This window comes from Patella vulgata, chromosome 1, assembly GCF_932274485.2.
Source record: "Patella vulgata chromosome 1, xgPatVulg1.2, whole genome shotgun sequence".
In the NCBI taxonomy this organism is placed as follows: Eukaryota; Metazoa; Mollusca; class Gastropoda; family Patellidae; genus Patella; species Patella vulgata.
The window spans coordinates 92,023,057-92,042,649 of record NC_065879.2 but is presented as its reverse complement, the minus strand read 5'-3'; the positions used below and the strand labels follow the sequence as shown (position 1 = coordinate 92,042,649).

General features: G+C 35.0%; 2 protein-coding genes across 2 annotated transcripts; one reads left to right on the top strand and one right to left on the bottom strand.

The window, feature by feature from the left end:
- Positions 1–1,772: 1,772 nt before the first annotated feature.
- LOC130010361 (gastrula zinc finger protein XlCGF7.1-like) lies at positions 1,773–4,475 on the top strand. Its single transcript, XM_050544650.2, has 2 exons — positions 1,773–3,019; positions 3,359–4,475. Exons 1-2 carry the CDS (start codon positions 3,017–3,019, stop codon positions 4,283–4,285), a joined length of 930 nt encoding a protein of 309 aa, XP_050400607.1. The 5' UTR covers positions 1,773–3,016; the 3' UTR covers positions 4,286–4,475.
- A 4,317-nt stretch (positions 4,476–8,792) lies between these two features.
- On the bottom strand, positions 8,793–10,610 carry LOC126817276 (zinc finger protein 271; the record flags this gene model as incomplete). Its single annotated transcript, XM_050544136.2, has 1 exon — positions 8,793–10,610. A coding segment is annotated over one exon (1,287 nt), but the record flags the coding sequence as incomplete, so codon positions are not given.
- Positions 10,611–19,593: the final 8,983 nt, after the last annotated feature.

The window sequence follows — 19,593 nt, the reverse complement described above, 5'->3', positions numbered from 1 at the left end:
ATTTTGTGATACTGATACAGGCATTTCCTTGAACACTTTCAAGAGCACTTTTTCAGAAGTGAAGGCACAGGCATCCCCTATACCCTGTTTGAAAATCTTATTGGATTCGAGAGAGATCAACAATTTCTGGTTTCTTTTCTTCCATTGCCTCTGGCCAATGCACTCATTATAAAGTAAATCTGATCAGACATGGACTAAATGACTTGTGAAATCTTGTTGAAACGTTGCAGTGAAGTAAATCTATAGATGTGTATTTCAGTACAGTCTTTACAATTTTATAGTTACATAGTGGAGGTTGATCATGGCTTATATACGTGTGGATTTCAGTCCTGGCTTTACAATTTTATACTTACATAGCGGAGGTCGATCATACCCATGTTTGAAAATTGGGTTTTGAAAAATAGACTATTTTTCCAGGATGCAAAATGACCGATGGATCAGTTCAAGTTTTGGTCATTTTCCATAGCCCTCTGTCTTGACCGGCATATACGGCCGATGTGGAACCCATGCTGTATAAACATGGACTACTACAATAGGGAATCCTGATTAACAATAGGGAGCCATGTAGCTTAGGGTGTTTTAACTTTTTCGAGTAGTCCATGCTGGCTATGTACATGTATCCTGTGTTGCCAGTAAGACCATATATGATCTTTCAGACTTGCCCTACCAAAATTGGGAGAGTGCCGTCATTTTGAATTTTCCCTCCAAAATTGTAATTTTGTAAAGTTTCACTATCACACACCACTGACAATAATAAATCAAACTTCATAGTTACCGAATAAGACCATAGTTACCACGTATTAGGCCATAGTTACCACATATTAGAACATATCTTTGCCCCCCACCCCCTCCGGTGAAAAATTGTCAACCATAGATATACATGTACATTATCTGCCAATTTTACAGCACCCCTGGGGGGGAAGAATGGCTGAATGGTTAGCATGTTCGCGCTGTATCATAAGGTCTGTCATTGATTCAGCTGGCGTGGTTTTGATTCCCAGCGAAATATTGAAGTAAAATTGAACTAAGTGTTAGTCCCAAAATGACCTAGTTTGTGTCGAGTGGATGTTTAACCCCATTTCTCTCTCTCCACCCCCCCCCCCCTTGTTGCTCTGAGCTAGTTACGGCACTGGACCATTGTTACCAAGAATTAGGCCATTTGTTACTGAACAACTTTGGTTAAATGGACTAGCCCTTTAACGGTTCCAGATATACCTTAAAAATCATACACACAGGTGTACCTATCCAACCGCACGAATGCACCAGTTTCCTTCCACAGGAAAGGACCCTGTATGTGCGCTAAGATAATAAAAACCAAGAGCAACGCTACCACAGCAATATACGTCTACATTCCTGCTTTGATTGATATGGTATTTTTTAAAGGGCATATGGTTCTAATTTTTGGGACCTGGAAATAGACAAAAATGGTTCTAAAAGCATTTATTAATGTAATATGAATGTATGTAAAGTGATTTCTATTCAATTTTTAAAAAAAAATATTGTAATTTCTAATCAGTTATGTTTGGTAAAATAAGTGAACAGTTCAAATTGAACGACAGTCGTTTATATCTGCTTAGAGCATTCCACACATTTTTTTAAAATAAGGCATAGCTCCTTTAAAATGAAGAGAATGAAATATGAAATGACTGCTTTGAATCTAATATGACAATGGTAAAGAAAGCTAGGCATTGGGTTTGTTTTGCCATATTTACAGACTAAATATTAACAAAAATGTGGATGTGACACTGCTCTGGAGGCCAGGGCATGCAAAATTAAATAGTTGCTATCGTTATGGTAGGCCTACACATTACACATATATAAGGAATAAATATGCAAAGTTTCAAGATGATCTATTCAGATTCCAGATAGACAAAAAAAACCACAAAATTTGGGTGTGGCTCTGCTCCGGGGGGTCGGGACCCAAATCAATAGTTGTCGTTCTTAGGGTATAAGGAATATAAATGCCAAGTTCCAAGATGATCCATTCAGAATTGCGACATCTATACGATAAACTAAACGATTGGGCGTTACTGTCTCTGGTAGTCGGGCATGCAACAAATATAACAGAGGTCATCCTTAGGGTATAAGGAATAAGTATGAAAGATTTTCAACACCATCAATTAATGGAAGTACACGTATTAGTGTTAGAGACTTAGCTACTTTAAACATACATTATGCAAGAGCTAAATCTGTCTATTGTAGGTCTTTCTTTAGGCCTGAAATGTTATCTAAATTATTAATTAGACATTAACTAATCCAGACCATAATCAACTCTTGATGTCAACGCTAGCCTGCGATATTTACTGGATTAGGATTCATTTTGCTGCTCAACTTTCATTCATGATTTAATCATGAAATGGATAATCAAGACGATGTTTTTTTTTATCGTAACAACTTTTGTAATGATGATTGAGGCTAGGCCGAAAATTCAATAGCTAAAATCTTGGTTCAGGGTGGATCAATTCGACAGAAATTTTCAGCAAATTCCCTTTACATTATCTAGTTTTTAACTATTATAGTGAGGTCTGCCAGCTCTTTATCTCCCAGAAGGTTGATCCTTAGTGTATAAGGAATAAGTATGCAAAGTTTCAAGATATTCCGTTAAGAAATGGGGCTTGTAGATGACAAACAGAAAAATACAAAAAATAGTTGCGGCTCTGTCCCTGGGGGTCGGTCATGCACCAAAAACAATTGGGATCATCTTTAGGGTATAAGGAATAAGTTAGCAAATATAAATATGTGCACGTAATAGTCCTATGCTGTCAAGTGTCTAACATTACGAGTTATTCGTGTTGGATAGATCCACAGCTTACTTCATTATACAACTATCCCAAAGTTGTTCCGGAAATGAACATGGGATAGTGAAGTAAGGCAGTTTTCTTTACGCGATCTCACTTCATGCGATATACACCGTCTGTTTACCACATGAGTGGTCGTTTATTGATACGTTATATCAACTTGTATGATCTATAAAACTCGGATGTAAACATCAACGATTAACGGTGATGACATCGTAATGGTGAGTTGAATTATTGGACCCAAACTTATCAACCTTATCACTGTGAGGGATGACATGGGGCGAATGAATTAAGTTTAAAAATTAACCGTTTGCTACTTAAATTCTAAAACAATTTTTTTGAATTATTAAGAAAAAAGTTAAATGATCGAAGTAGCCTATATCTGGATAAACAAGTATTGCCTATTTAGTGCAAATGGCCACGTACAATAGTACACAAAGGCCTAAAAATTACAGGAAACTAATGATGTAATAACTTTCATATATTACAGAAAGCTAAAGATTTTATAACTTTTATATATTACAGGAAACTAATGAAGTTATAACTTTTATATATTACAGGAAACTGATGATGTTATAACTTTTCATCAGTGTACAATATGTGATGAAATTTTTCAAAGTTTTTGTAGTTTAGAAAACCACTACAAAGTGCATGTTAAAGAAGAGAAATCTGATGATGTAGATGAATATTGTCATGTTAAAGAAGAGAAAACTGATGATGTAGATGAATATTGTCATGTTAAAGAAGAGAAAACTGATGATGTAGATGAATATTGTCATGTTAAAGAAGAGAAAACCGAAAACATTGAAACATGCTATCAGTGTAATTTGTGTGATAAAGAATATAATTTAGAAACTGATTTAGAAAAACACTGTGAAAAACATGTTAAAGAAGAGGAATCTGTTTTACAACATGGTAAACATTGGGAGAAGAGTTTTGGCCAGAATAATGAAAAAGAAATACACAATTCACAAGAGTTTAAAAAGTGTGATGTTTGTAGTAAATCATTTATTGACAAAAATTACTTTCTAATTCACATGAGAAATCATACAGGAGGAAAGCTATTTAATTGTGATGTTTGTAGTAAATCATTTACTACCCGTAGCGATCTACAAAAACATATCAGAATTCACACTGAAGAAAAGCCCTTTGAATGTGGTGTTTGTAGTAAATCATTTACAAGCAGCAGTAAACTAGAAACACATATGAGAATTCATACTGGTGAAAAACCCTTTACGTGTGATGCTTGTCGTAAATCATTTACTACCCGTAGCGATCTACACCGACATATCAGAATTCATACTGGACAAAGGCCATTTACATGTGATGTTTGTAGTAAATCATTTAATAGCAGTAGTGATCTACAGAGACATATACGAATTCATACTGGTGAAAAACCCTTTATGTGTGATGTTTGTAGTAAATCATTTACTAACAGAGGTCATCTTAAGAAACATATCAGAATTCATACTGGTGAAAAATCGTAAATCTTTCACTGATAGTATTGGTCTCCAGCAACACAGAAGAACTGATTCTGGTGAAAAACAATAAATGTGATGTTTGTTGTAAATCATTCACAAGGAGTAGTTTGTTGAAAAGTCACATGTCAGTGCATCCAAGTGAAAAACCGTGATAAATTTACGGTGCAGTTAGAACGGTTGTCTTTAGTCACACCAGAAATCATGCTGTAAATAGTAAAAATTAAAACTTTTATAAAATCTCAAGTTTTATGATTGTATGTATGTACATGTAGTTTGAATTTGACTGTCTCTGGTATGGTGATGTGATACAATATTATATGATATATGTTGGAGAGAGAGAGAAATGGGGTTTAACGTCCACTCGACACAAACTAAGTCATTTCGGGACTAACATATGGTTTAATTTTATTTCAATAATTTGCTTGCGCATAGGCGTCTTTAGCAGTGGGAGGAAACCGGAGAAAACCCACGAGGTTGGACATGCGACCCTACTCTTTGTCACGTACAACCGGGGATTCGAAACCATGCCAGTCGACTCAATGACAGACTTTATGATAAAGCGTGCGCACGCTAACCATTCAGCCATCCAACCCCCCTACATGGTGTAGTCATCTGTACAATATTATATGGTGTAGCCATCTGTGTAATGGTAAAGTTATTATGATGTAGCCATCTCTGTATAGTAGTACAATATTATATGATACATGCTGTAGCCGTCTGTGTTGTAATTTAAACGATGTAATCATCAAATAGATACATTGAGTGTGATTGGTTTTTATTGCTACATCTGGTTGGAACAAGGGAAGGTCAGCACGAAAAAATAGGTCAGAATATTGTCATTAGGGCAGTTGAAATATATTACTGTAACTTTACGGGGTATAAGTCATAGTTTACTGCTTTTCCAACCTACATCCATATTTTAGTCGAAGCGGTATATAAGACGAATGTTTTTCAACTCTACAGTTACGGTAGCAATCAGGTTCAACATCCACTCTAGGTCATTTTGGGACTAACATGGTTTAATTTTATTTCAATAATTCGCTTGCGCATAGGGGTCTTTAGCAGTGGGAGGACCCGGAGAAAACCCACAAGGTTGGACAGGCGACCCTACTCCTGGTCACGTACAACCGGGGATTCGAAACCATGCCAGCTGACTCAATGACAGACCTTATGATACAGCGCACACATGCTAACCATTTGGCCATCCAACCCCCCAAACAGGTAGGAAGTAGTGTATTTATAAGACGAAATGAAATGGGGTTTAACGTCCTACTGTTCTGTTCCTAAACTGGACTAATGAAGATGGGCATACGTCGTACAGTGTGCTGTTAGGGAAATTTTGCTCGGGCAGCGGCGCTACGGCCTACTCTTATATCAAATTTGAACTGCCAATGTGTACACATGACCTTGTTTTTTTGTCCCATCCGAACGACTATACAGCTATCCTTGTCATGCATCACTGACAAGAGGAAACCATGCCAGAAAATCTGGATGAACTTTCTCGGCCAATGCAGGGATCGAACACCTGATCACCAGGCTAGCTAGCCAGCGTCTTATGTATTTAAAAGACATTTAACAGCTTAAACACTTTGTATTCATAGCCGCCATATTAATTCTACGTAAATGTAGCAGGGCCAGAGGGACGCAAGAAATCTCCTCAGTCTCGGGTCGCAGGAAAGAATACCAGAAACACTTATCCCAAGAATACAGTTTATTGCACCGAAGTATTAAATTCAAATAAAAATAAAAAGCCCTGAAAATAAATAAAATATTTAAAATAATAAATAAATAATTTATTCATCCTTAATTCAAATGAAAATGAAAGCACTGGAAAATATACAAAAAAAAATATTTAAAATAACAAATAAATAATTTATCCTTAATTCAAGTAAAAATGAAAACACTAAAAATATACAAAACAATATTCACTAATTACTACCAAATAAAAAAATAAATAATTTATCCTTAATTCAAGTGAAAATGAAAGCACTGAAAATATACGAAAGAATATTCAAAATAATAAATAAATAAATAATTAATCCTTAATTCAATAATCACTACCAAATTAAAAATAAATACATGTAAATAACTTATCCTTTATTCAAGTGAAAATGAAAGCAGTGAAAATAAACAAAAAAATATTCACAATAACAAATAAATAAATAATTAATCCTCAATTCAATAATTACTACCAAATTAAAACAAAGAAATAGTTCATAGATATATAGATTTGAAGTATAAAACATACTTAACTCCCTAATTCATTATTTAGACAAAATGTAATGTGTAACTAGCAAACTTTATAAAATTGAACATACCCTAAGACAGGTGAAGCGTCCAGGGGAAGAACGATCTAGGTCATATTTTTGTCTTTTCGCATAAAACACATAACAGACTTTTGGACGAGAATGCTTGATGCGAACAGAACAACGAGTGGGTTTAATTACAACTTCAAAATGATGTTTAATACGAATCATCATTACCAGTACAACAACTGACTTCCACTTTTCAGCCAAATTAAGGTCAAATAAATATGATGGACAAGAGCCAGATAGATTTCACCATATGTACCTGTAAATTTATGTATTATGTTACAAGATCAAAGAGATTTACCGTTATAGGTTTAAAACACAGGCTACAGTTGTGATATGTCATCACGTACACAGCAAACAAATTAACAATCTAATTAAAATATAGATCTATATTTCGTTTCGTTTTTTTATACTTTCGATGGCCTACACTACATGTAGATCTAACAAGTTATAGTGGGAGTTCACGTTCTATGATGTCAGGTACCAAGCAAGCGACATTTGACCCGATAACGTCAGTCATTCGATTAACCAATTAGCGACAGCCATGCTTTGTTTTGATCTCTATCACTGGTAATGTCTACCCACAGTTCCGCGCAAAAAAGGTCAAACGCTCGATTCGACAGACCATTTGATTGGCTGACCCCTCATTTCAAGCAAAACACGAGTTACATAACAAGTCTTCCAGATCCAAATGTAGTAAAGACAAGTGAACTATAATTAAAGATACATTATGGGAGATTTTTATAGAGAGTTGGCCATTCTTGCTATAACAGTTCAAAAGTAAATGATGAAAGAAGAATATATTGAAAATTTCAGTCAAATTACTTTATTCTGAACATAGTTATCATCGTTGTAATATTTGCCTAGAAATGGTAGTGAAATGTGCCATCACCTTGGTCGATGGTTTGATTGACAGGCGTTAACTCCACCTACATATCTCGATTATCAAGTAAAGTTTTCAATGGCATGCGGAAACGCTCTACAGCGGCCTCGCTAAGTACACTCTATCATTTAGCCTCGATCTAACTGACGTATTCTCATCAGGGTGTGCGCCATATTCGAATTTATCAATGAGTGAAATCCTATTTAAATCCGAGCTGTAGCCGAGCCATCCGTGGGTCTACAGAGTTGATTTTGGGCTTGTTGTTTAAATAAAGATCTAATTTATAATTTCTATAACATCTGACGCCTAAATTAAGACTTGCAATAATCAGATTTTGCTCTTGCATAATGTATGTTTAATTAACTTATCCAGACCATAATCTTCGCTAGTCTGCGATCTTTAGTGGATTATGAGCCGATATACTACATAACTTTTCTTCACTATTTAACGATTAAATGGATAATCAAGACTATGCTGTTTATCATACTGACTCTAGTAATGATGATCGAGGCTAGGCAGAAATTTCAATTGCTTAGTTCTCGGTTCGTTGTGGATCTATTTGAATGAAATTTTTTTGCAAATTGCCTCTATGTTATCTAGTTTTTAACTATTATACTGAGAACTGCACACTCGTTATCGAATCTCCCATAATGTATCTTTACCCCGTTAAGCGTGACGTTTTTAAAACGTTAACTACCCCCTATTGTGTAATTAATTTGACGAAGTGAAGAAGAACTATGTTCTAAGAATAGGTTGGGGAAAATACCTCCAAGGCGTTATATTATGCCCTAGACACGGTGAGTGTCAGTTGTCCAGGACATTATATAACGACCTACGCACTTAATGGGTTAATATTATGTAACACACATTAAAGATGGGTTCCCGCGTACAAACTTGGTGATTTAATGGTATATATGGACGAAAAACATATTCAAACTAATTAATTTGTCATTATTATGCTTCAAATCCTTCTCAAACATTGTAATTGCGAAGGAATGCCCTGCTATTAAAATTTGATCAAACCAGGTCATGTTTACGTCACGTCTTGTGAGTCAGAGGAGCATTCATTGCATACATAAGACGATGTTGTCTTTAATCGCTTACTATTTATTACAAATATCGAATCCTAATTAAATTCTCAAATTATCCACTACCTGCGTCTTTTTCCGTCATTTTTATCTCAGAAAGTAATGTACGTCTAACTCACCATATAGTTTATCAACTTGCACATCAAGCCTTCAATGTTCGCTTGTGACCTTTGACATCACGCGTGCAGAAGTTCCTAATCAACAGCCCGTCGATTAGGGGAACCCTTACATTTTTGTCCAGTATACGCTCCATGAATGTTTTTCGGGGAATCCAGTATTTTTCTAGTAAGATTGGATATCTCTACTTTCCATATATACCAAAATTGCCATACTTTTATTGGAAATAACCACCCGATAAATACTTTTCTGGGAACCCATCTTTAACGTATATATGATCTTAAAAGGTTTAAAAGTTTACAGGGTAATTCTCCCGTCAAAAGGCAAAACCTAGTAACTCGCTTTTTTATCAAAATTAAGTTAGGACCAAATTTGTAGTTACTAGGGTATGTGCTTCCTGTTGTACTAGATATTCCAATCTTGTGATTTTGTTAGCAGTTACATCCATCACTCAACCTAGCAACTTCCTTCATTTGCCTAGTATACCACAGCAAAACCTAGTAACTCAATAGTCAAATCAATGGATGAGCTGGGGTTTAACATTCATTCATTACGTTTTCCTTTGTTTTCTCAAAATAAGAAAACAGTGAGTTACTAGGTTTTGCCTTTTGACGGGAGAATTGAGGATGTGATTAAATGATTTATTATGGTTTTTCACCATTATGAATTTTCATGTGTGTTTGAAGGCGACGAATGTGATAAAATGATTTACAACACACATCACATTTGTAAGGATTTTCACCGGTATGAATTTTCATGTGTTTCTGTAGGCGACGAATCCGAGTAAATGATTTACTACAAACATCACATTTGTAAGGATTTTCACCAGTATGAATTCCCATGTGTCTCCGTAGCTGATCCCTCTTTGTAAATGATGTATTACAAACATCACATCTATATGGCTTTTCGCCGGTGTGAGTTCTGATATGTCTATGTAGGTTGCCACTTTCTGTGAAGGACGTACTACAGACATGACATATATATGGCTTTTCACCAGTGTGAATTCTCATGTGCCTCTGCAGGCAACCATTGTCTGTGAATAATTTACTACAAACATTGCATGTAAAAGGTTTATCGCCAGTATGAATTCTTATGTGCGATTTTAGATTACTACTCTGATTAAAAGATTTAAAACAAACGTTACATTTATAAGGTTTTGCACCTGTATGAATTCTCATGTGTTTCTGTAGATGACATCTCCGAGCAAATGATTTCCTACAAACATCACATCTATAGGGTTTTTCACCGGTATGACTTCTCAAGTGAGATTGCATATTTCCACGAATGGTGAATGATCTGCCACAAACATCACATTTAAAAGGTTTTACCCCAGAATGAATTCTCATATGCCTTTGTTGATCTTGTTCTCGAGCAAATGATTTACTACAGACATCACATTTATAAGGCTTTCGTCCTGAACAATTTCTCAAATGACTTTGCAGATAACTAGAAAAGGCAAATGATCTACTACAAACATCACATTTATAAGGTTTATCGCCAGTATGAATTCTAAGGTGTTTTTGTAGAGTACTACTCTGAGTAAATGATTTCTTACAAACATCACATTTATGATTTTTTTCACCAGTATGAATTTGAATATGTTTTTTGAGAGAACTGTGTTGAGTAAATGATTTATTACAACTGTTACATTGATAATGTTTTTCGCCAGTATGAATTCTTGTGTGTCTCTTTAGATCATAGCTTCTAGTGAATGATTTACTACAAACACCACATTTATATGTTTTATCGCCAGTATAAACTCGACATTCTATATCATCAGTTTTCTCTTCGTTAACATGACAATATTCATCTACATCATCAGTTTTCTCATCTTTAACATGACAATATTCATCTACATCATCAGTTTTCTCTTCTTTAACATGACAATATTCATCTACATCATCTGTTTTCTCTTCTTTAACATAACAATATTCATCTACATCATCAGTTTTCTCTTCGTTAACATGACAATATTCATCTACATCATCAGTTTTCTCTTCGTTAACATGACTATATTCATCTATATCATCAGTTTTCTCTTCTTTAACATAACAATATTCATCTACATCATCAGTTTTCTCTTCTTTAACATGACAATATTCATCTACATCATCAGTTTTCTCTTCTTTAACATGACAATATTCATCTACATCATCAGTTTTCTCTTCTTTAACCTGACAATATTCATCTACATCATCAGTTTTCTCTTCTTTAACATGACAATATTCATCTACATCATCAGTTTTCTCTTCTTTAACATGACAATATCCATCTACATCAACTGTTGTCTCTGCTTTAACATAACTATATTCATCTATATCATCTGTTTTCTCTTCTTTAACATGACAATATTCATCTACATCATCAGTTTTCTCTTCGTTATCATGACAATATTCATCTACATCAACTGTTGTCTCTGCTTTAACATGACTATATTCATCTATATCATCAGCTTTCTCTTCTTTAACATAACTATATTCATCTATATCATCAGTTTTCTCTTCTTTAACATGACTATATTCATCTATATCATCAGTTTTCTCTTCTTTAACATGACAATATTCATCTACATCATCAGTTTTCTCTTCTTTAACATGACTATATTCATCTATATCATCTGTTTTCTCTTCTTTAACATGACTATATTCATCTATATCATCTGTTTTCTCTTCTTTAATATGACAATATTCATTTACATCATCAGTTTTCTCTTCTTTAACATGACAATATTCATCTACATCATCATCATCAGTTTTTTCTTCGTTGACAATATTCATCTCCATCCTCACCATTTGCTTCTTTAACATGCATTTTCTTGTTTTCTTGTTTTGATCTAAATCATCAAATTGTTGACAAATTTCATAACATATTGTACACTAATAAAATGTTCTAACATCATTAGAATCCTGTAATATATAAAAGTTATAACATCATTAGTTTCCTGTAATATATAAAAGTTTTAACATCATTAGTTTCCTGTATATAAAAGTTATAACATCATTAGTTTCATGTAATATATCATGGGCGCAGATCCCGGTGGGGACACCGGGAGGCGTCCCCACCAATATTTTTAGTGGTGGGGACATGATATATTGTGTCCCCGACACTTATTTCGGATGTTTTGCTAACTGTTTATTTTTTTAAATTGAAATCATTCCAGAGCTTTTATTGACATTTCAGAAAGTGTACAGTTGGTCCCAGGGACTTGAGGCCAGGGTCCTTGAAGTTGTACAGCTGCACCCGGTGACCGATTTTCATTTAACAGGGAATAAGTGATAATTCATATTATAACAGTAAATAATTAAAATATTCCATAGGGTTTATAATAATATGTGCATATCTGATATGCTGGGTATTAAAGGGTTAAGGAATAACTGAGATTTTGTTTTTATCTGGTATACTGGATGATAAATCACCTAACTAAAGGATTTAGTTTGTATTTCAGGGGACCCCTCATTGCTAGATTTGCTGCCATACTAAATAAACGTATTTTTAAAGACTGGTTTCTATCTCTCTCTGTGGAATATAGGCAATTAAATCTAAAATTTAAGACTCAAACCCTCTATTTTTTGGAGTACAGTAAGCCGAGCCAAGAATCGTGTACTTAGTATTACAAGTAAGTGAAAAAATTTTGCTGTTTTGAAGATGGTTTAGGAATTTAGGAAATTTATCGGAAAAGACATTTTTTTTAAAACCTTTCATGGGCCATCCAGAAAGAAGACAAAGGGAAAAGAAAAGGGCAGAGTGGATATAAGTGTACTGTTCTTTAGTTTTAAATATATTAAACACTTTATTGAATGTTTTTTTTTTTCGATTAAAAAATTGCTCTCTGAACTATTTTGTTCTTGGTAAAAACTCCTCAGAATCACTAAAATAGCCTTGGGAACAATATAAACAGCTAGATTTAACTTTTAAAAAAAAAGCGAAAAGTTATTATTTCACTTGGGTCACCATTGTTTAATTTTCACTGGGAAAATTCGCCTTTGCCATCGGATTTTTAATCACCAATAAATGTTACATTTATTTCAATTGGGATTGAATATTGATATGTTTAGCTGTGTGTGTGGCTTGTTTTAGTTTATATAAATTAAAAGATTTGTAGGCCTGTACATTTGTGTATCCAATTGAATACACATTTTGCTCAAAGACTTTACGTAGCCTTCGAACACTTTGCTACCTCAGAGATTAGTATTGTTTGCCAGAAAATGATGCTGAAAATACCAACAGAGTGCATTTTAGAGCGTCTAGTTTTCAAAAAATTCAGGGGGAGCACCCCCGAACCCCCCTCTTTACCAATAATCACCCGTGCATGGACTGTCCCCACCATTAATTTTTGGCGATCTGCGCCCCTGTAATATATAATAGTTATAACATCATTAGTTTCATGTACTCTTCAAAAACTGTAGGGGATATTGAAATGCAAATACCTATGCAGGTTGTGATATGATAAATAGTCATGGACACTTGACATGCTTTGAGAGAATGTTCACAGATGAAGAACTTATCGCCCCAACAGAACCACTGAGCTGAAATTTGACACTTCAAGGAAGGATTGATGAAAACTGCCGCTTGCTGGTTTATTCTATCCATGTTTGCTTTACTATCGGCTCTTGCATAAGATATACTGTTTAGCGTATCTTTGCTTTAGTGTGTTACGTTTAATTTGATTGGGAGACGTGTTCGTCAACGTCAATCGACAAAACATGATTTTTCGTACAATCAAGGGCCATAATTCAGGAAGTGACTATCCGATATGCCGAATATCGAAAGGAACCAAGATCTTTGGGTTATTAACTTACATTTCAAGTTTCATCAAAATCAAAAGAAAATTGTGACCTCTAGAGGGTCCACAACATTGATATACCATATTTTTTATACTATGAGTACGAGGGGCGGCCATTTTGTCTGTCAGTTTTGGTCCGACATTTATGAAATTCGAACACAACTATCCTTAGGGTGTAATGGTGATATATTCGAACGTTTTTGTTAAATCGGATAAAAATTATGACTCTATAGGGTCAACATTTTTCGTACAATCAGGGGCCATAATTCAGGACGTTACGGTCCGATATGCATAAATTTCGAAAGAAACCAAGATCTTTGGGTTATAAACTTACATTTCAAGTTTCAACAAAATTGGATAAAAATTGTGACCTCTTTAGGGTCCACAACCTTGATATACCATATTTTTACGCTATTTGAGAATTTTGTCTGTCATTTTTGGGCCGGTTTTCACGAAATTCGAACTCAGCCGTCCTTAGGGTGTAAAGGTGATATAAAAATACGGTTTTTCAAATCAGATAAAAATTACGACCTCTATAGGTTCCACAAGCTAAAAACGCGATTTTTCGTACAATCAGGGTCCATAATTCCGGAAGTTACGGTCCGATATGCACGAATATCGAAAGGAACCAAGATCTTTGGTTTATAAACTTTAATTTCAAGTTTCAACAAAATCGGATAAAAATTGTGACCTCTATAGGCTCCACAACCTTGATGTACCATATTTTTACGCTATTTGAGAACGAGGGGCGGCCATTTTGTCTTTCAGTTTTGGGACGATTTTCATGAAATTCAAACTCAGCCGTCCTTAGGGTGTAACGGTGATATATTAAAACGATTTTTTAAATTGGATAAAAATTATGACCTCTATAGGGTCCACAAGCTAAAAACGTGATTTTTCGTACAATCAGGGGCCATAATTCAGGAAGTTACGGTCCGATATGCACGAATATTGAAAGGAACCGAGATCTTTGTGTTATAAACTTACATTTCAAGTTTCAACAAAATTGGATAGAAATTGTGACCTCTATAGGGTCCACAACCTTGATATACCATATTTTTACGCTATTTGAGAACGAAGGGCGGCCATTTTGTCTGTCAGTTTTGGGCCGATTTTCATGAAATTTGAACTCAGTCGTCCTTAGGATGTAACGGTGATATAATAATACGTTTTTTTAAATCGGATAAAAATTATGACCTCTATAGGGTCCACAAGCTACAAATGTGATTTTTCGTACAATCAGGGGCCATAATTCAGGAAGTTACTGTCCGATATGCGCGAATATAAAAAGGAAACGTGATCTTTAGGTTATAAACTTACATTTCAAGTTTCAACAAAATCGGATAAAAATTGTGACCTCTATAGGGTCCACAACCTTGGTATACCATATTTTTACGCTATTTGAGAACAAACGTCGGCCATTTTATCTGTCAGTTTTGGGACGATTTTCACGAAATTCAAACTCAGTCATTCTTAGGGTGTGACGGTGATATAATAATACGGTTTTTTAAATCGGATAAAACTTATGACCTCTATAGGGTCCACAAGCTAACCACAAGATTTTTCGTACAATCAGGGGCCATAATTCAGGAAGTTACGTTCCGATATGCATGAATATGGAAAGGAACCGAAATCTTGGGCTATAAGCATACATTTCAAGTTTAAACCAAATCGGATAAAAATTGTGACCTCTACAGTGTTCACAAGCTAAAAACGTGATTTTTCGTACAATCGGGGGCCATAATCCATGACGTTATGGTCCGATACATGCCAATATCGAAAGGAACCGAGATCTTAGGGTGATAAACCTATATTTCAAGTTTAATTGAAATCGGATAAAAATTGTGACCTGTAGACTGTTCACAAACAATTGTGGATGGACGGACGGACGCGACGACAATATACGTCCATATGAAAATGTGGGCGTATAAAAATGTATTTAAAACAAAAAATCACTTGTCAAAAGAGGTATCGCAGACTGTGTGTCTTATTGGGCCTTGTGTGTTAATTATGCAGACCATGGGAAAAACTTGTGCAAGTTTTGCGTTAAATTGAACCATTTTCACTGCATCAGTGTAGTATACAATAACCCATATTGCATGCGTTGATAGGCTGAGGCATGATCGCGATCTACGAAGTGCCATCCAAAAATTCCATTCTCTGTGGATTTCAAAATGGAGTTGTACTTGTGATTAATATAGGCCTATAGTTAATAACTGAGAGTACAATCGTATGGATACATTGCGCTGTGAAATTCAAAACGAAGTCAGGATTTTCGGAAATGAATTGTGTTACCGAGATGCAAAATTCTGAACAGTTTTTGCACAACAGAAATAATATTCAAAGAGAAATAGAAAGACATGGAACTATCTGCCAATAATTAACCCGATGTGCGCTATGATTTGTTGTTGATAATAATTTTTAGTATTTATATATAAAAAAAAAAATATTCAATGGCCTCGGCTATTAATTTTGCCAAGGCAAATGTAAAATACATCGGCATTTACGGATTTACCCCCGACTACAGCCGATTGCCGAGGTTAATTGACAGGACTGCTTACGTTCATCAGGAAACATTAAAGGAATGTCGTTCTTTTTGTTTACCACCTGTGTTCAAAAGAAATAATCTCACCCAACTCTCTAACCAAATAATTAATACAAGACGGAAACAAAATAACTGACTACAGGTTTATTTGTTTGTAAACGCCCAAACTCATTACTGGGTCTGAAGGCAATGTCTTATTCATACACAAAATTTGAATTGTCATATAACAGCCAAACACCATTACGATAGACAAGCCTTGCTGAGACCCCCCTTATACAAAATGATCTGTCCCGATAAGTGAAGTAATTAGCTTCCATTTTTGACTTTTCGATGTCAAAGTTTGTGAGGAGTTCAATTTTGCAAGAGAGAACTGTTTTATTCGCTGGGATATTTAGATGTACAACGGATTTTAATTAACCAGAGGTTATTTCAAACACACAGGTAAGTTTACAATAACCAAAGTTACCTCCCTTAGAGCAGATAACATGTTTAGTAGAAAGGCTACTTGAAGCTGTGTCAATATTAATACACTTTTCATTTTCTGTTTCATTTAATTCTTCCTCTTCCTCACATTCTTCATCATTATTTCTTATGCCTATTGTTGTGTTAGTGCTGCCCATGATGGCTACCGATAGATGATACGACAATGTAGACTTGTAGATAGACGTTTATTTTGCTTCGTACCATGCGACGACAATCCGTCGTCAAGTACCCGGATGTGCGCCAGTTATACATATTCATGACATCTAGACAGTTATAGGCCTTAAGGTATTTAAAGGAAACATACCACTACACCTACATGTATCTCCTCAGCTAATAAATCCTGGGCTGATTTTGACCAGTCAATTTCACAGACATTCAAGTCACACGTTGCCAAGTCACTGTCTATTGGTGGTAATAAAAAACAAAGTCTGTGTCAAAAACTTGTTTGAACATCCTTAATATTGAAAGTGGTAAATTGAATTCGTCATCTTCATCACTTTCACTTGCATCATCTGTGCCAAGTTCGAAACCACAACATTTCAAACACTTTCTTATTGTGGTATCCAAAACACTTTTCCAAGAAACACTAATCCAGTATATTACAGTCAAGATATCCAAGGATTTTAAGATATCGGTTTTTGTGGAGGCCTGGTCTTTTTCCATCTGCATAATAACATGTACCGGTACTATAGTGTATGGGGGGGTGTATGGCCGAATGGTTAGCATGCGCTGTATCATACGGTCTGTCATTGAGTCAACTGGCGGGGTTTCAATTCCCCGGTTGTACGTGACAAGGAGTAGGGTCACCTGTCCAACCTCGGTCTTCTGTAAACACTGTTTTGGCATATTTTACGGGGTTAAACTAAAACATCACACCAACATATTGGGATATGTACAGGTTTTATACAGATAGAATCTTAACTAATCCTAATAATTGTTGTAAATAAATAGGAGTTAGGGCCTACTATGTAAATTTTTGGGGGGTCCAAGTATATTCAGATCCCCCCAGAAAAACAATTGGGCGGGGTGGACCCCCCCCATGTGTGACGCCCATGGATGTCGCTGAATAGGAGTAGCTGCTCGAACAGATTCTACTGTATATAAAAAAAATACATGTTAACGTATTGTAAAATGATAAATCAAAGTAAGAATTCCCGTAAAATATTATTGTTTATATCGCCTGTGTTTAGTTAATCGAAGTGTGCCCGATTGAACAAAAAATACATGATAAAAAGCAGACGAAATTATTTTCTAACGTAACAAATAAATAACAATTAAAATGAGTGGGGCTTCGGATATCACTACATCACATTCACAAACTGTCATAACTACATGTGGCAGTGTTAAAAAAAATTAAAGAATGAAATCTAATCATTTGTTATGAATTAAAGATACATTATGGGAGATTTTTATAGAGAATTGGCCATTCTTGCTATAACAGTTTAAAAGTAGATGATGAAAGAAAAATATATTGAAAATTTCAGTCAAATTACTTTATTCTGAACATAGTTATCATCGTTGTAATATTTGACAAGAAATGGTAGTGAAATGTGCCTTCACCGTGGTCGATCGTTTGATTGACAGGCGTTAACTCCACCTATATATCTCGATTTTCAAGTAAAGTTTTCAATGGCATGTGGAAATGCTGTACAGCGGCCTCGCTAAGTACACTCTATCATTCAGCCTCGATCTAACTGACGTATTCTCACCAGGATGCGCCATATTTGAATTAATTAATAAGTGAAATCCAATTTAAATCCGAGCTGTAGCCGAGCCATCCATGGGTCTACAGAGTTGATTTTGGGCTTGTTGTTTAAATAAAGATCTAATTTATAATTTCTATAACATCTGAAGCCTAAATTAAGACTTGCAATAATCAGATTTTGCTCTTGCATGTTTAAAGTAATATCTTGTTATTTAGGTGTTTTATGTTGAAACTGAAAAACTGCTAATCAATTTTTAAATTTGCTTATCAAGTTTGGCAAAATTGGACTTTTTGTTTAGCAGTGCTGCTAATCAACTGTGAAAAATTACCGACAGCCCTGCATATAGTCCGATCAGAAACAGTTCCTAAAGAAACTATAGTAGTGGAACCATTTTAACAGCTGGTGTGGTCCATCATAGTCCATGGTTTCCTACACTATTTTATTGCGTAAATTTGACAATAAAAACTAAATTTACCATGTGGTGTGTTGTTCTCGTTCAATAATTGACGAGGTTTACAGCTGAGCTCTACACGCACAAGTTGATTTAATGTTTCAAGGAAAGGCCACGCATCTGGTAAATAAATAAAAAGAGATCGCATAAAAAGAACACAACAGCTTTTCCACGTCACACCATGTTCATTTCCGGTACAATTTGTCGATAGTAAATAAAAAAAAGAGATCGCATAAAAAAAACAAAAAAAAACAGCCTTTCCACGTCACACATGTTTATTTCCGGTACAATTTGTCGATAGTTGTATATTAAAAAAAAATGCGGATCTTCCCAACACGAACAATTTATAATTAAGGAAAAAAAAAAAACAGCCTTTCCACGTCACACATGTTCATTTCCGGTACAATTTGTCGATAGTTGTATATTAAAAAAAAATGCGGATCTTCCCAACACGAATAATTTATAATTAAGGAGATAGACCAGTTACATAATTAGGCCATTTCGCATACGCATGTTAGGGACTAGTTACATTTTTAAGTGAACAAACTCATCCCTATTGTTTTCGGTGCATGCCCTGCAACCAGGGGCAGAGCCACGCCCATTTTTTTGTATTTGTCTGTTTGGTCGTCTACAGACTGCATTTCTTAACGGATTGTCGCGAAACTTTGCATACTTATTCCTTATAGGCTACCCGGCTCTTATGTAAAAGTCCTATAGAAAAAGTATAGGGTCGAAGTTTGCGGAACAGGCTACTATAGAATGCTATAGAATACTACAGGAAAACGAATTCATTCTGTAGGTTTTTTTTCAAATGATAATAGATTCAAAAACATTTACTATAGTTTTGTGTAGGATCGGTAGATGGTTTTTTTGTAAGTGTAATTTCCTATAGAATTCTATAGAACACTGTAAGAAACCTATAGATTTATTAATGTTGCTATAGAGT